We start from the raw sequence: 16511 nt of genomic DNA, 5'->3' as shown, positions 1-16511 counted from the left end.
GTGACGTGCCACTGGGTAGGTCTGATCATCGTTCGCTATGGCCCTCAAGTGCTGGAGAATGCGAACGTGGACCTGGTGGATAGTGCTCCAGACATAGACTTTGGAGCATGTGCATCGCGGGACGTATATTGCAAAGTCAGTCTTGCAGTTGTAGTTCCCTTGTATGGTGTAAGGTGTCTGTCTAAACGGCATGTTGACAGATTTGGTGTTAATACTGTGTCTGCAAGCCTTGCATTTGTTGCACTTGCTGAAGCCTTTGGGGGATTTTAACCAAGTCTGATTGCTTGTTGTCGCAGGTGCATTGCGCACTAGCTCTTGGCGCATGGACCTCGCTTTTCTATAGCTTATGGTGGGGACTTTCGGGCAGGTGGGACCTAGTACTGGATCGTTCCTGACTGCATTCCAATGCCTGTGTAGTATTTTTCTCACTGTGTTGTGATAGGCATTGAAACCTGTGATAAGTCTCGGGGTTCCTGCTGAATTTTTCTTGTTTGGTTCTCTGCCTTTGAAAAGGAGGTTTTCCCTGGTAACTGATTCACTTCTAGTTTTGGCTTTAACTAGTGTCTCAGTTTTGTACCCCCTTCTGTGTAATCTACTGAAAAGCTCATTGGTAGACTTGCTAAGGCCCTCCTCTGTGCTGCAATTCCACCTCATTCTGAGGCATTCAGCGTAGGGGATACCCTCCTTTACACTGCTGTGGTGGAAACTATCAGCGTGCAAAATCGAATTGCCCGCGGTGCTCTTTCTGTAGGTTCTGGTTTGTAGGCTATTCTTTTCAACATACAGTTCTATGTCCAAAAACTGGATGCTGGTCTTGCTGATATGGCAAGTGAAAGTTAAATTCAAATTATTTTCATTTAACTCCCCTGCTTTTTCGGCACTCTCCAGTGTCCCATGCCATAAAACAAATATGTCGTCAATAAAACGGACATATATGTCCACATTTTCAATCATAGCAGTTTTTTGGGTTGCCATAAGTACTTGCTCCTCCCACCAGCCCATATGCGAATTAGCATAGCTGGGGGCGAAGCAAGTACCCATGGCAGTGCCCTGGAGTTGTCTGTAGAACAATTTATCAAAGATAAACACGTTATTCTCAAGGCACCATTCTGCCATATTCAACAGCATCAGGGAATGTTCATGCATGCCGGTAGGCCTCCTGTTTAAGTAATGTTGCAAAGCATTAAGTCCATCTTTATGTCGAATGCTCGTGTACAGGGAGTTCACGTCGAGAGTCATTAGTACACAGTCATCTGTCCAGTTAATGTCGTATACCCTGGTCAAGAAATCGCCTGTGTCTTTAATATGTGAAGGGAGTTCACATACCAGGGGTTGCAAGAAAAAGTCAATAAAACGCGAGGTACTTTCAAACAGACCCTCAATTGCTGCAATGATTGGCCTCCCTGGGGGGTTTGTGGCGTTTTTGTGTATTTTTGGTATAAGATATAGCTGGGGGGGTCACAGGATTGTCAGTTTTAAGATATTCAAATTCTGCTTTAGAGATCAGGTTGGCATTTCTCCACTCATACAGCGATTTATGATACTTTTCCTGGACACCTGTAATGACAGTTGGGGCTATGCGGCAGTAACATTCTTTATCCCCAAGTTGTATGTGAGCTTCTGTATTGTAGTCCTCCAGGAGACACAGCACCACATTGCCCCCCTTATCTGACCACCTCACCACAACATCTTGGCGTTCTTTGATTTTGCCCTTGACATTGTTATAGATTGTCCTATTGATGTTGTGTGTTTCTGAGAATTCTTTGTTACTTTCAGTGCCAGATTTTTTAGGTCCTTGATCACATTTTCCGCAAAAATGTCTAACCCATCTTTGGGCATCATGGGGGTGTAGGTAGATTTTGGCTTGAATGGGGAGATAGGGTGGTTTATTATTTGCTGTCCACCCAGCGAGGTTCCATCACTCGACATTGCAAAGTTCTCATTCCCCATTTCCAACAGGTCTTGCAGCAGGGATTCATCTGTTGCTGTATTGTCATTGCTATTATATTCACTGATGGACAGGTTATCGGTGGTGTTGTCTCTGTTGCAAAAGTATTTTTTCAATTTCAATTTCCTGACATATTGGAAAAAAATCAATCCTGGTTTGGGAATATTCAAAGTTCGTTTTTTCACAGTAGGTGAGGCCCAGAGCTAGTGTTTTCCGTTCTATTTCTGTTCATTCCATATTCGTAAGGTTAATGACTGTGTTTTCAATGTCTTTGTTGTCACCATTTCGTTCTCGCATTATATGCGTTTGTTCCTTCTGTATGGTTGTTTTTTTGGTTTTTGTTGTTTGTGCATTGCTTGCCCCAGCGTCTGGTTTTTCGCTTGCGTCCTTTTGTTGCGCCTTGTTTGTACCCTTTTGTTGGTCTTGGCGTGGTGGACGTGGTCGGAGGCGCAAAAGTCTTTGTAAGCATAAAAAAACAAATTCCTCTATTACATCAGGAACTTTGCGTCCTTGTGTACTGTTGTTTATTGACTCTGTTTCGGATTCTACTTCGGAACTGAGCTCAGAGGCGCTTGGGTCCGCCCCCCTTGCCTGCATTCCCGTTGTGGCTGACAACTGTTGCCTACGAATATTTTCGATTTTTTTTTAGAAAACATGTACACTCTCCCTTGCATGTAGTCGGTCCTATCTCTTTGGAATGTAATGGCTTTCCTCTCTTTAATTGAATCCTCATGTTTTGTTAGTTTGGTCGTCATTTCTCCCAGTTTCTTTTTGATTTCTTCCTGATCATCACATTTTTCTAGTTCCTGTAGTAGCGCTTCTATTTTAGTTAGCATTACTCTGCGGTCACTGACAGCATATTTTATTAGGATTTGCAGCATTCTTTTTGACGACTGCGCTGTTCTCTGCATAGTCACGCAGCATTTCTGGGTCAGGGTTCTCGTATGTGGGTGCCACAAGGATACGGAACCCTCTGGGGATTCTCCCAACGTGTGTGTATATATATATATATATATATATATATATGTATATATATGTGTATGTGTATGTGTATAAAGATTAGCTGGTCCTGGTCACAGACCATAGTGGACAAGTTCGCAGATCCTCCTCCGGGAATCGTATTGCTTGAGTATCTATTCAAAGGTAAAGAATCTGCGGCTAGATGTCTCTATCAGATGAATAAGTTACTTACCTTCGGTAATTCCTTCTCTGGTAGAGACAGGATCTAGCCGCTGATACTTACCAACCGCCCCTCTCTGTTAATTTGTTTTACTCTCCTTTCCAAGATCCCTTCTGAATATACTTGTGACTTTTAGTTAGCTAAAAACATTTTTTCTAAAAGAAGATTCTTTTTGGGCACACTGTTTCGGGCAGTTTCTGTAAGTTGCTCCATGTTTGAGCGCAGAAATTGGACATGGAAGTATCTGATTACAGGGGAGGGCTTATATGAACACTGTTGTCACTTCTGGTGGACGACGTCATTACGGAGTTGCTCGACTCCCTCTACCGATGCACTGAGGTATTGCTGTAGAAAGTTTTCCGGATCTAGTCTGGCCTCTAGGGATAATTCAACACTAAGGAATCTGCGGCTAGATCCTGTCTCTACCAGATATGGCATTACCGAAGGTAAGTAACTTGTTCACTAGTTATTTGCTTGATCTCTCCATTGTTTCAATTTTTCATCAACTATGATTTTGATTTGGACAGTAGGATTTGTTGGCAATTTCTCATAATAAACCTGGTCGCAGTTGATGGAAAATTGAAACATTGCAGAGATCAAGAATTAATAGACCATGATGAATGGAAATACCCGACGGTCCAACATCCAACAATGGCAACGATGTATTTCCTGACTAAGATCCACAAAAATCGCACTAGACCACCAGGGGGTCCGATAGTATCGGCAATCGGATCTCTGCTTGAACCAATGGCCAATTATATTGATTTTTTTCTTTTACCTTTTGTCTCTAAATTAAGATCGTACATAAAGGACACAAGTGACATGCTTAGACACTTGATTGGCATTCCGTGGCAACCATCATATAAATTAATAACGATGGAAGTGGTGTCCTTATACACCAATATAGACCATGAAATTGGGATCGCAGCATGTAATTTCTTTTTGAAAGAACGCAATATTCATTTCACTGAACACAACATTATGTTAGAGGAAATGATTGGAATATGCCTAAAACAGAATGTGTTCCTTTTTGGCGAAGATGTTTTTTTGCAACGAAAATGTACTGCAATGGGTTTTTCCTTTAGCCCAAGTTTCGCCTGCCTCACAATGGGGTGGTGGGAACAAAATTGGGCATGGTAATCAGATAATGACAAATTCCTGAACAAAATAGTTCTATGGTTACGTTTCATTGAAGACTTACTCATAATTTGGGATAGGTCGGAAGAAGAATTCAAGGAGTATTTTATGATACTTAATGATACACCGGCAAAATTCAAGTTCACGTATGATTTGAGCAAAACAAGAGTAACATTTCTGCACACAGAAATTGACATTACAAAAAGTGAAATTCATACAACATTGCACAGAAAATCCACCGCCACCAATGCCACTCTGCATGCTGGAAGTTTTCATCAACAAAGTCTTTTCCAAAATATTCCATATGTAGAGTTCCTGAGATAGAGACAAATTTGTTCAGAACCGGACGAGTGGATGAAAAACAGTATGCAAAAAGATTTTAAATGAGAGGCTATGCGAGGAAAATAATTGAAACGGGCTGGGAGAGCTAACAAAATGAAGAGATTAGATCTACTGAAGCCAAAATCAACAAATGACCAAACATCCTTGGAATTGGAACCAACAAGATTCATAACAACTTTCTCCAAGGAATCAAAACAAATCAGGGATGTGTTGAAAAGGAACTGGAAGATCTTACAGCTCGACAACACAGTAGGAAAACTGATGGGAAATGCTCCAAACATTACATACAAACGAGCAAGAAATTTGAAAGATGGTTTAAATCAAAGTCATTTCCAAAAGGAGAAAAATAAACAATGGTTACACAGTAAAGGTTTCAAGAAGTGTCATAACTGTAAAGTCTGTCAAATTGCTAAAAACACCCAGGAAATAAAAAGAGCGGATGGAAGAATGTGGAAAATTGAGGAGTTAATCACGTGCAAAAGTCAGTACATTGTATATTAGAGTGTCCATGCCCTTTAAGATACATAGGGAGCACAAAGTGTGAACTAAAAAAGCGTATCCTTGAGTATGTCAGAGCAACTAAACATAAAGATCGTGGAAATGCAGTTGCTAAGCATATGCAAACGGATGGAAATTGGAAACTTTTGCAGTTTTTTGGAATTGACATGGTTAAAAAACACATAAGAGGAAATGACAGAGAAAAGATATTAAGTCAGAAGGAATCACAGCATATTTTAAATATGCGATCTTTGACCCCCCCATGGTTTAAACCAGAGTGAGGAACTCTATATTAATTTATGAAGGACACTGTACGTGCAGCAGAACTGTATTGAAAAATTGAAGCCTCCAGTAATTAGTTGTAGTGAGATGAACTGAAATTATTCTTTTTTAACAATCTTGTTTTTAGGAAAAACAAAGTGGTTCTTGATCTTGTACATAGTCACTAAAAAACTGCACAAATTTGTGAGAAATCAAGCACAAGCATACTGAATTGATTTATAAATCCACTGGAGAATGACATGATCTGAAAAAGCTCGATAATTTAAGCTTGAGAATGTGTTAATCCACCAGAGGAGAATAATGTTTTGTTTAAAAATAAGGTTGACAACTTGGGAGTATATTCGGCAAAAGAACGCCATATAACGAATGTACATAAGGTGTGACTATAAACTGTAAATATAAAGCAAAAAATATAAATGTAACAATGTATATACTACAACTACCATAATGCCCTTGAAACCGAAACAAACAGGAAATGATGTGTTTTAGTGTTTTAAAACTGTGAAAAAACAGAGGGCGTCACCATGAACAAGGTCTCGGCTGAGACCGAAACGTTGGTGGTTTTGTTTTCATGCTAAAAAGCATGTTTGATAATTGATAAATAAATCGAAGCACAAGCTTTGGAATTACGGAAGTTGGAGTGCGACCTATTTATTTCCTTTAGGGAAAAGTGTGGAAAATATTTAGCAACCTGGCTCGGTTGCGAGGCACCGCACCGTTCATAGAACGCCGTGACAGCAAAAGGAGCCGAATGGTTGGAAACCGACGTGTAGGCGCAATACATGAGGCGGCTGAAAGGAGGTATAGGCGATTGGTACTCACCTTGGGGGCGGAGCAGTCCTTCATGAATCAGGATGGGGCAGGATACTTAATCCGGAACACACACCTGCATCTTGATTGACACACTCCCGGCGCTGAAGAAGGCAAAGACGCCAAAATGCATTCGCCACTGCGGGTGTTTTTGTATCGCCATGGCATGTGTTTTGAAATAGAAGTGCTTCCCACGTTTCCCCTGCTGAGGCCTTTTCTTCTTCTTGGAGGACTTTCTCGGAAACAATTGCAGCGCGAGTTCCAGGGTCGCGCTTAAGAGGCCCCCGCATCATCAAGAGGCTTTGGACTCGCTGGTCTCCGCTTCGGTGGATTTTTCTTGAATCCTGGGTACAGGAATGACCACGGCCCAACTCCAGGCCCGGGAGGAGATGGGGCGGTTCTGAAGTCATTCGACATCACGTTGGGCGAGGTGGAATTCCAGCCTTGCCCCTGCCGAAAGGATCCCTGTGGCACGGTGGTTGATGCGGTTTTGGGACTCGAGGGAGCACTTCGTTTTGGGCCACTTGGACTTTGGGGTTCCATTTAGCACTGATCCACCCCCCCCGCAATACCTGCCAGTATTGAACAAGGCATGCTGGGAGCTGTAGGAGCCATACATGAGGCGGCTGGAAGGAGGTATAGGCGATTGGTACTCACCTTGGGGGCGGAGCAGTCCTTCACGAATCAGGATGGGGCAGGATACTTAATCCGGAACACACACCTGCATCTTGATTGACACACCCCCGGCACTGAAGAAGGCAAAGACGCCGAAATGCATTCGCCACGGCGGGTGTTTTAGAATCGCCATGACATGTGTTTCGAAATAAAAGTGCTTCCCACGTTTCCCCTGCTGAGGCCTTTTCTTCTTCTTGGAGGAGTTTTTATATATATATATAATACATATATATATATTTATTTTTTAACACACACGGTCCACACTCCAAGGTCCGTTACACAATGAACAGATTATCAATGTAGCGCGTCCATAGCACTATCTTCTCCACCCATTCCTTGTTGGTATCCGCCCAGGCCACGTGCTCCTCCCACCAGCCCACGAAAAGATTCGCGTAGCTGGGGGCGAAGCACGTGCCCATCGCGGTCCCCTGTTGTTGCAAGTATAACTGTCCTAGGAATAGAAAAATATTGTTTTTCAAACAGTATTCTGCGAGCTCAATTAACATGCAGTTATGCGTCCTGTATTTAAACTGTTTGAAAACGAGTATCTATCGACACTGACGAAGGCGGGAACGCCGAAACGCGTTTGTTGATATGATTGTGCAGCGCCAGAAATAATAAACTATGGCAGTTTGAAAACGACGGAGAAATTGCTGTGAGTGCCCTTAATTGTGTAACGGACCTTGGAGTGTGGACCGTGTGTGTTAAAAGTATTACGCATCTCACCGTGCGGTAAGGAGGCACCCGAGGTAAAGAGGAGCGACGGATGGTGAAAAGGAGTAACGGAATATATATATATATATATATATACGCACATACACACATACACACATACATATACACACATACATATATATATATATATATATATATATATATATCTATATCTATCAAAGTTGCAGCTCCTGACCGCCAATTACAAGGCGGAACTGAACAGGTGCGGACTTCTTCCACAAGATGTAGATTCAATAACGGGCCACTGCACAAAGTTCTGCAAGCAGTTTTAAAGTTTTATTTCATTGTTATTTGAGACAAATGTCCCCCATGATGTGTTTCACTCCCTGAAAGGAGCTTGATCACTGCACGCCCCGTTCCGCAGCGGGACGGGAAGAACCTGATGATGAAGCTTGCACCAAGGTGCAATCCTGGTGGGTGAGGGTTATTTAAGGAAAACAAAGTGCTTTTCCTTTTATATATATATATATATATATATATATATATATATATATATATATATATATATATATATATATATATATATATATATATATATATATATATATATATATATAATCATTACCATCCATTTGGGAAAGAAACTTTTCTTTTTTATAAATAATTAACACCATGATTATGCCAACGTAAGCATCAATTGGGCATGGACACCATTATGCTAAAGTGTCAGCAGTATTTTAAGAAATATCTCAATAGGCTGTGGCTAGCATTGTGCTCTTGGCGGTCATGAAGATGCCTTGGATGTCCACATTCTGGCAAGAACTACCACCATTTGTCTGGGTTTGCCACAATAATGGCAGGGTGTGATAAATGTGATTGTTGGTTTACTGGGATGTGAGCCTTAGTCAATCAGCAACCACAATCCTTGTCATGGTGAGGCATACACCAAACCCTAAATTAACCTGTGCTCAACCATGTGGTAGCTTGGCACAGAGCAGTAAGGCTTAACTTGGAGGCAATGTGTAAAGTATTTGTGCAACACTTCAAACGGTAATAAAGTGACAACACCACACACAAAAAAGATCCCAGACCAAATTAGAACAATAGAGTACTTTTTAATACATAAAACAAGACCAAAATGACAAACATCCAATCAGTAGCATCAAAGATATTCAATTTTAATGATTTTAGTGAAAATGGCCCCAGAAAGCACAAAGTGTCTACTGTGGGTGTCTGGTTGTACCCAACCAAGACTAAGTCACAAAGTTTAGGCCAACCGCGATGGAGCTCAAGCCGTCTACAGGGACCCAGTTAATTGTATTTTTGATTTGATTTGAAATTTATAGAGCACAACATTCACTCGAGGGCATCAAGGCGCTAAAGACTAGCCGTCCAGCAGAGGGCAACCTCTGTACCAATACAGCTGCCCCAGCAAAGGGATCAGCCGTATATTAACCGCTGAACAAAGTAGCTTAAATTCTGGTTTGCTGAGCATTACGAGGATCTGCCTCAAGGATGCGTCACACAGCTGAAGTGATGCACCGGTTCCGACATGCAGTGAAGCTGCAATGTGAGTGCCTGCAACCTCATCGAGGATCCCGTCGACTGGGCTGCAGGGTCATTACGCCAGAATTCAGTTCCATCATTTGATGGACGTCCACAGTGTTCAGACAGCGACCACCCTTATGTTATGGACATTCATTATGCTATTAGTGGCCACCATCGTGCCAAAGGATGCTCATATTACACCAGTTTTTGGTAGATCTTACCCATCCTAACCTGTCACATTCAGCAATAGATGTAAGCAAAAAATTATTTGTAGTCCATCAAAAACACACCACAGCGCAATTCCCCATAACATTACCTTCCTATAGCAAGCAGTCATACAGATTGCCATAGTCTTTCCTTCATAAACACACACAATAGGTCGGCAGCACAGAGGCCTGCCTATAGTTTGCTTTTTTTAAATACTCAATACATCCCAGCTGAATCTTCAAAACAATGCAATAATACATAGACACAAAGCAACACAACAGACACACCATCACAATTGCATATCATATTATCAACACACAACACAACCACAATTCAGTAAAAATATTAAATAATGATACACCACAAAAACACAAATCAACATATAGAAAACAATTCCGTTGTTGTGTTGCCTCACATTGTTTAATTGTTTTTATGTAGTGTTGCTGTATTGGTACAGTTCTGCTATTCTGTTTTTGTAGTGTGCAGACTTAAGGTTATTGTGTTCTGTATTGCATTTTGTTATGATGTTTTGTGACATGCTCAAATATATAGTGTTTTTGTCTGGTGTAATTGTGCTGTTTTAGTGATTCATGTTGTGTCTATCATGTTTTGTTTTGTTCTGTTGTGTTGCACTGTTATTGTGGGTGTGTTGTGTTCTTGCCTCGTGTTGTGGGTTCTTTGAAGTGTTTTGTATTGTGCTATTGTAGTTCTGCTCTGTGTTTGGTGTGTCAATCTGTTATTTTGGTTCCTTGTGAGGCCCTTGCATTGTGTTGTATGTATTGTTGTATTAATGTTGTGTTATTTTGTTTTGTTGTTGATTGGCTTGTGCATAGCTGTGTTGTTGTGTTAATATATTATCCTCAATACTTTAAGAAACAAATTTGTGCCAGGAAAGGACATTTCTTGCCTTTTCGTGATTGTCTTATAGCAATAACAGCTGCCGTCCTGCATCTAGTGTGAGCAAAAGGCACCATTCCCTCTCAGTTTGCATAAGCAGCCAGCATCGAGAGGATAAGCAGATTTAAGGCGAAGCCATTGGCACTAGAGTCGCTGAGGGAAGAATGTTACAAGAACCTAGTTCAAGATTCTGAGCAGGCATGCATGCCCATCACTTGGCAATGTGAGATGCGACCACACACATTCAGTACTTTGAAGAACAGCACAGAGACGTAGCAAGAGTATGTAGGATGCATGTGGGACTGTCACATTACTGTATGAGAAGTGCTCTGGCACATGTTGGTAACATTAATGTACTCTACATGGCTGGAACGTTTTTGTCATGCATGCAGGTGTCTCCTAGCAAACAAAGACACTTTTTGCACCTGCCCTATTTGTGCACTGCCCCAGTGCAAGGCGAAAGCGTAGTGTTCACATTCATGGCTGGGGATCCAGTGTGGGGGCCACCAAAGAAACAGTGGATATAAGAACTAAAATTGAGGTGGGGGGGGGGGTTCTGAAGAAATTAGGTGTGGCTCTGCTTTTGAATTTAGTGAAAAGAAAGGAACAGTTTCTTGTGTCAACCCCAAGCGGCACAACTTTACAGTCCTGTATTAGTTACAAGTGGAAACTAGTTTATTGAATTTGTTCACACTACCTACATGAGAGGAGGGAAATAGCAGCCCAAAGGCCTGTTATGTCCCTAAATTCTAAAACTCCGATGGAGTTGCCATCCATCTTCAGGGAGTAGAACTACAGAGTAAGAGTTGTGTTGAACTGGACAATGCTTTTTTCAAAAATTAAAACTGGAGATGCCAGGCTGCCCATCTCCACCTACTCTGGTGTTGTGAGTTTTTTACACTCATTAGGATAGATGGTGGCTATCTTGGAATGGGGTTACATAAATGCATACATATATACATTACCCAGTGGCAGTCACTACTGAGTAGTTATAGTTGGGATTGCGTTTCCATAGGAAATGCTTTTTTTGTATTGCTAATAACTTTGGTGCCGTTTGACGAATCTTCACGAAACATTACAAAAATGTGCTACTTTTTTGACTAGTTTGCTCATAGAAAGTTTTGGGATGATCTGTCAAGCGGGAGCTGAGAAATTGCATAGGAATTCCATAGGAAATTTAGACATAGCTACAGTCCAAGCCCCTGGACGGATTTACACCAAATTTGGCAGAAAGCTAGATCTTGGCACAGAAATAATGCTTTCTATGTTTTGGTGTAAATCCATTGAGTAGTTTTGGAAAACTTAAGGTTAAGAAAATTTGATATATCACTCCCGTCTGGGATTTCTAGAGCTGTCCGATCTCCTGCTGGGATCTGATTGACTGTCACCAAATAAACCAGGAGTGGTGGCAGTCATCTTAGGACATGGGACTAAGTCTTGAGTTCTAAAACTTTTTTTTAAAGACTTAAGGGTGCCCTGACCCCTTAGACCTGCACGGGCCAAAAATTTTAATAAAAGAAGTCCGGGCTTCGCACTTATTTTATTAGGAGCCCCAGGAGTAGGCATGGACCCAGGGACGATGATGCATGTTTCCTTTTCTTTGGGTGGGGGGGCCCTTCCCAAGCCTCTGAGAGGCTCCATGGACAGCCTCCCCAGGGCCCAGGTGAACAAACAAGGGAAGGGGACATAGTGCCCCCTTCCCCAAGCCGTATAAAGACCATGGGGTCCCATCCGCCGGAGGCGTGACAGTTATCAAAAGTGAGAGGGAGTCACACGGTCCACCTCGCTGAGCCTTTAAAGGCCCAGAGGACCCCCGACCCCGTGACACAGTAGGTACCCTGCCCACACTACTGCTGGCTGGGAAACAAATGTTTGATCCTGTCTAGTGGGAGCATTTAAAAATCTCCTTCCAAAGGCGCGCAAACATACCAGTCTGCTCTTAGCTGGCTGAAGCTTTAAAAATGCTTCTGCAGGCTGGGAACAGACTTGTGTTATGCTTCCCTGCACAAAGTGCTCCCATCCGGAGGGTGCATGCACAAAGCAGCCACTCCCTCCTTGCGAGAGAAATGCCGGGTCCCGCACCATGCAGCGAGCCGGCTAGAGCAGCAGGGGCCCTGGGGCTCCCCCGGTTTCACCCAGTGTGGTGGTTGCCCCAGGTGAGCATCAGGGCACCCAACTATAAATAAAGAAGGCCCCTGGGGATGGGGTCCCCTGGCCACAATAAACCCGGGGAGGTGACCCACTCCCCCTTTTAATAAAATACGTCCTTGGAGGATGGCATCTGTGGGCCTTTGAAGGCTTGGGGGGGGGGGGTACACTGCCTGCCTCCCTTTTTTGTAAATTCAATTTAGCCCCGGGGATGGGTTCCCAGGCCTAATGAGGCTTGGGGATGGGGACCTCTGGCCCCTGTCCCCTTTATTTATTGAATTTATCCCTAGGCGATGAGGTCCCCATCGCCTAATGAGGCTTCGGGAGATGGCTGCACAGTCTCCTCCCCTTTTTTTAAATAGTATTTGGCCCCAGGGATGGCGTCCCTTGGGCCTGTTAAGGCTTAGGGAGGGGGCTGCAATACCTGTCCCCTTAATGCTTATATGTGTTCCGGCCCCAGGGATGGCCCAACCTTATTCAAAACGTAGGGTGTGTGGAAGGTACCTCAGAAACCCTTAGAGGATGGAGAGATACTTTCAAATGAAAGGCGAGAGGATACACACTCCCATTGAAATGGACTTCCTCAAAATTAGTATCCTCCCAGTTAAAAAAAGAAGGGGATCGAGTAAAAAAGAGGTAAGCCCTATACTTCCGCCTCTCTCAGAGGTTGAAGAGGAGAAACCTCTTTTTTTATTTATAACCCTCACCCACTCTAGTAGTGGCAGGGCCGGACTGGCTACCGGGCATTTTGGTGTGCTGCCAAGCTGGGGGCTGATTTCACTGCGGTGGGGGCTGATTTAGTTGATGGGGACCTGCGTGTGCCTCTGAATAAACAAAGCAAAACTAACGTTTTTAAGCACACCCAGGTCCCCGTAAACGAGATCCGCCCCCAGCTTGGCAGCACACCAAAACGCCTGGTAGCCTGTCCGGTCCTGAGTAGTGGCATGCTTAATCATCAGGTTCATCTTGACTCCTAAAGGTCAGATTGGGCTCAATGTATTCCAGGGAGCACTTAGAAGACAATTAGTGATTTTACTCTTCTTCCCACCTCTGAGTGAGGCGGAAGTATAGGGTTTATCTCTTTTTTACTCAATCCCCTTTTTGTGAGCTGGGAGTATACTAATATTGAATAAGTTGTCCAACCCTATACCATGCACGCCAAGGGCTGTGCATGGCATGGGATTGTCATCCTGTTCGGGCCGGGGGTTGGCTACCTTTGGGTGGTTTGGCCACAAGGCCTAGCCAGATCCTGTGGCCAAGCACTCCAGGCCCGCGGCCAACCTCTGACCATGCACAGCTAAAGGGGTTCGTTGCCTCCGGGTGGGTTTGCCACAGGGCCTGGGAAGGCTCAGGAAGGAGGCAGGGGGGTTGCACCTCCCTCCCTCTTTCAAAAAAGTGACGGCCCTGGGGGTGGGGTCCCCAGGGCCTTTGAAGGCTCACAAAATGGGCGGGCGGAGCATTGGATCCAGGGCATAGATCTCCCGGGACCGCATTGGGGGGGGGGGGGGGGGGGGGGGGTTGCGTCCGTGACCCACATTTAGTAGATCTGCCCCCAGGGGTAGGGTCTCAGTGCCTGAATATGGCTCAGGAGGGGGGGGGGGGGGGTCATGCACCCCTCCCCTATATTTAATGAATCGGGTCCTTGGGATGGGGTTCCCGGGCTGACTATGGCTTGGGGCGGGGCCCCCTCCCTATATTAATAAAACAGGACCCTGGGATCATGACGAAAATTGCCTTTTTTCCCCCGTCAATGTTGGCCCCAAGGGGGGTCCTCAATGCCGCCCCCTCCCATGAGGGCCTTCTGTCCCGCCCCACCCTCCCATGGGGGGCCTAGGGAGGTCAGGGTGTCCCTACCCAGCCCCTATATATCACTTCTTTTTTTTTTTAAGTTCACGACATGGGATTCACTCCCCTGGCCTTGTAATCGCTGCCAGCAACATTTTCCTGATGTTGATGGCAGCCAATCAGAGCGTATGCTCCCACAAGAGTCTGACTCCTGCATGAGCGATTTAGCGCAAGGGAAAAAAGCTCCCTGGGCCAGTCAGGATGCTCCATTTTGAAATTGGGGCTGTTGCGAGACTCTTGCAAACCTCTCTTGGAACCAACCATCCACATATAAAAATATTTTTAAACCTTAATTTCTTAAAATATTATTCAACTGATTTACACCAAATCACAAACAGCTCAATCTGCATACCAATCTGCCAAATTTGGCGTAATTCCGTTCAGCAGTTTTTACTGGAGCCATGGAAAATGCTTGGGATTTTGAGACCCCTCCCTTCTTTGTTTCTGTAGTTAATTGATGTCGCATAATGCCTTCAGGCAGACTTTTTTTCCAAATGTTTTATTGTTTATGATTTTGTTACTCATTCACTGTTCCAGCGACATCACCTAATGTTTGGCCTTCCTGAAGGGAAATTATTGTTTTGGAGACGTACCTTGTGTCCTTGTTTTTATTTTTCCCGGAAAATACCTAATCAGTGAGAAGAAATCCACACATTATGGATTTTGACTGCCAGTGTGTCATTTCAATATACATATGGGGGTAGCACTATGATGTCAAGTTGCTGTCTGCAGCTAGGCCTCTTGGCTGCTCTTCTTCAGAAGTTTTCCAAACTTGGTCATTGTCATACTGCAGAAGATACATATTTTTTTGTCTGGTTACATCATTACCTCTGTCTGGCTTCACTCCCTGCTGTTCCTTCATACCTGCTCAGCTATCTCACATGAGCTAAATGGTGTTGGTATTCAGCAATACTCCACGGGCAAATGTAATTCTTTCTGAGACTGTCATGGCGACAGCCACTATTTTCACTCGCTCTTTCACCTATAGCGAATTAACTCATAGCAAAGAATGCAGTATGTCCTACGTTTTCCATTGTAGTGCATTCTGCTATTCTCATTGGATCAGGGTTCATTGCTATGCTATGTGAATTTGTGAATCAGGGATCAGGGAATGAGGTGCCTCATGTCACAGATATATTGGTCTTCTTAGTATGGTGCTATGAAGAAACCTCCAGAGTAAGCTAATCAATGTTACTATGATGCGTAAATTGCCTGATTGAAATACATATTTTTCATATTCAAAAATCTCAAGCTCATTTTTATTTTCCCAGGAGAATCTGTCCGCATTCAAGTATGATCCAAACATCAACATTTTGCTGCTGCCGCTGCATACTGGCTCCAATGGGCTTAACATAATTGAAGCTACTCATGTTCTGCTGGTGGAGCCCATCTTGAATCCAGCCCATGAACTGCAGGCTATTGGCAGGGTGCACCGAATTGGACAAACAAAGTAAGATTGAAATGTAATCATGTACAGAATAGATTTCTCATTTGAAAAAGTATTCACTAAAAGTATGAATCTTAACACAACTTCAACATAGCAAACACTTGCGAAGGTCTCAAGTCGCTGAGGGGGGGGGGCTCCTGATCGAACAGCCAGGTCTTGAGTATCCTCCTGAAGGTTAGCAGGTCTTGGGTCTGTCGTAGGCTCAGTGGGAGGGTGTTCCATGTCTTGGCGGCGAGGTAGGAGAAGGATCTCCCACCGGTGTTCTTAGGATGCGCTTGACGGTGGCGAGTGAGAGGTCGGCAGAGCGTAGCTGGCGGTTGGGGTTGTAGAAGGAGAGCCGTCTATTGAGGTAGTCTGGGCCGGTCTTGTGGAGTGCCTTGTGTGCTTGGGTGAGGAGCTTGAAGGATATCCTCTTGTTGACGGGGGAGCCAGTGCAGGTTTCTCAGGTGGGGGGTGATGTGGCCGTGGCGTGGTACGTCGAGGATCAGTCATGCCAAGGTGTTTTGGATGCGTTTTAGTCGTTTGATGAGCTTGGTCGGGGCTCCCGCGTAGAGGGCGTTTCCGTAGTCGAGTCTGCTGCTGACGAGGGCCTGGGTAACTGTCTTTCTTGTATCTGTCGGGATCCATCTGTAGATCTTGCGGAGCATGCGGAGGGTGTTGAAGCAGCAGGAGGAGGAGATGGCGTGGACTTGCTTGGTCATTGAGAGCGTTGAGTCGAGGATGATTTCCAGGTTGCGTGTGTGGTCGGTGGGTGTCGGGGCTGCCCCCAGTGCCGTCAGCCACCGGGAGTCATCCCAGGCTGAAGGGTTGGAGCAGAGGATGAGGACCTCCATATTGTCCGAGTTCAGCTTCAGACGGCTGGTCTTCATCCA

General features: G+C 44.2%; 1 protein-coding gene across 1 annotated transcript in view; it reads left to right on the top strand.

The window, feature by feature from the left end:
- SHPRH (SNF2 histone linker PHD RING helicase) overlaps positions 1-16511 on the top strand; it is an 884400-nt gene that overhangs the window by 737725 nt on the left and 130164 nt on the right. Inside the window, exon 28 of the mRNA XM_078648685.1 lies at positions 15464-15642. Within this exon, the coding sequence (XP_078504811.1) occupies positions 15464-15642 (179 nt within the window). The remainder of the gene's footprint in view (positions 1-15463; positions 15643-16511) is intronic.

Source organism: Lissotriton helveticus, chromosome 6, assembly GCF_964261635.1.
Source record: "Lissotriton helveticus chromosome 6, aLisHel1.1, whole genome shotgun sequence".
Lineage (NCBI taxonomy): Eukaryota > Metazoa > Chordata > Amphibia > Caudata > Salamandridae > Lissotriton > Lissotriton helveticus.
This window is presented reverse-complemented; position numbering and strand designations above follow the sequence as displayed.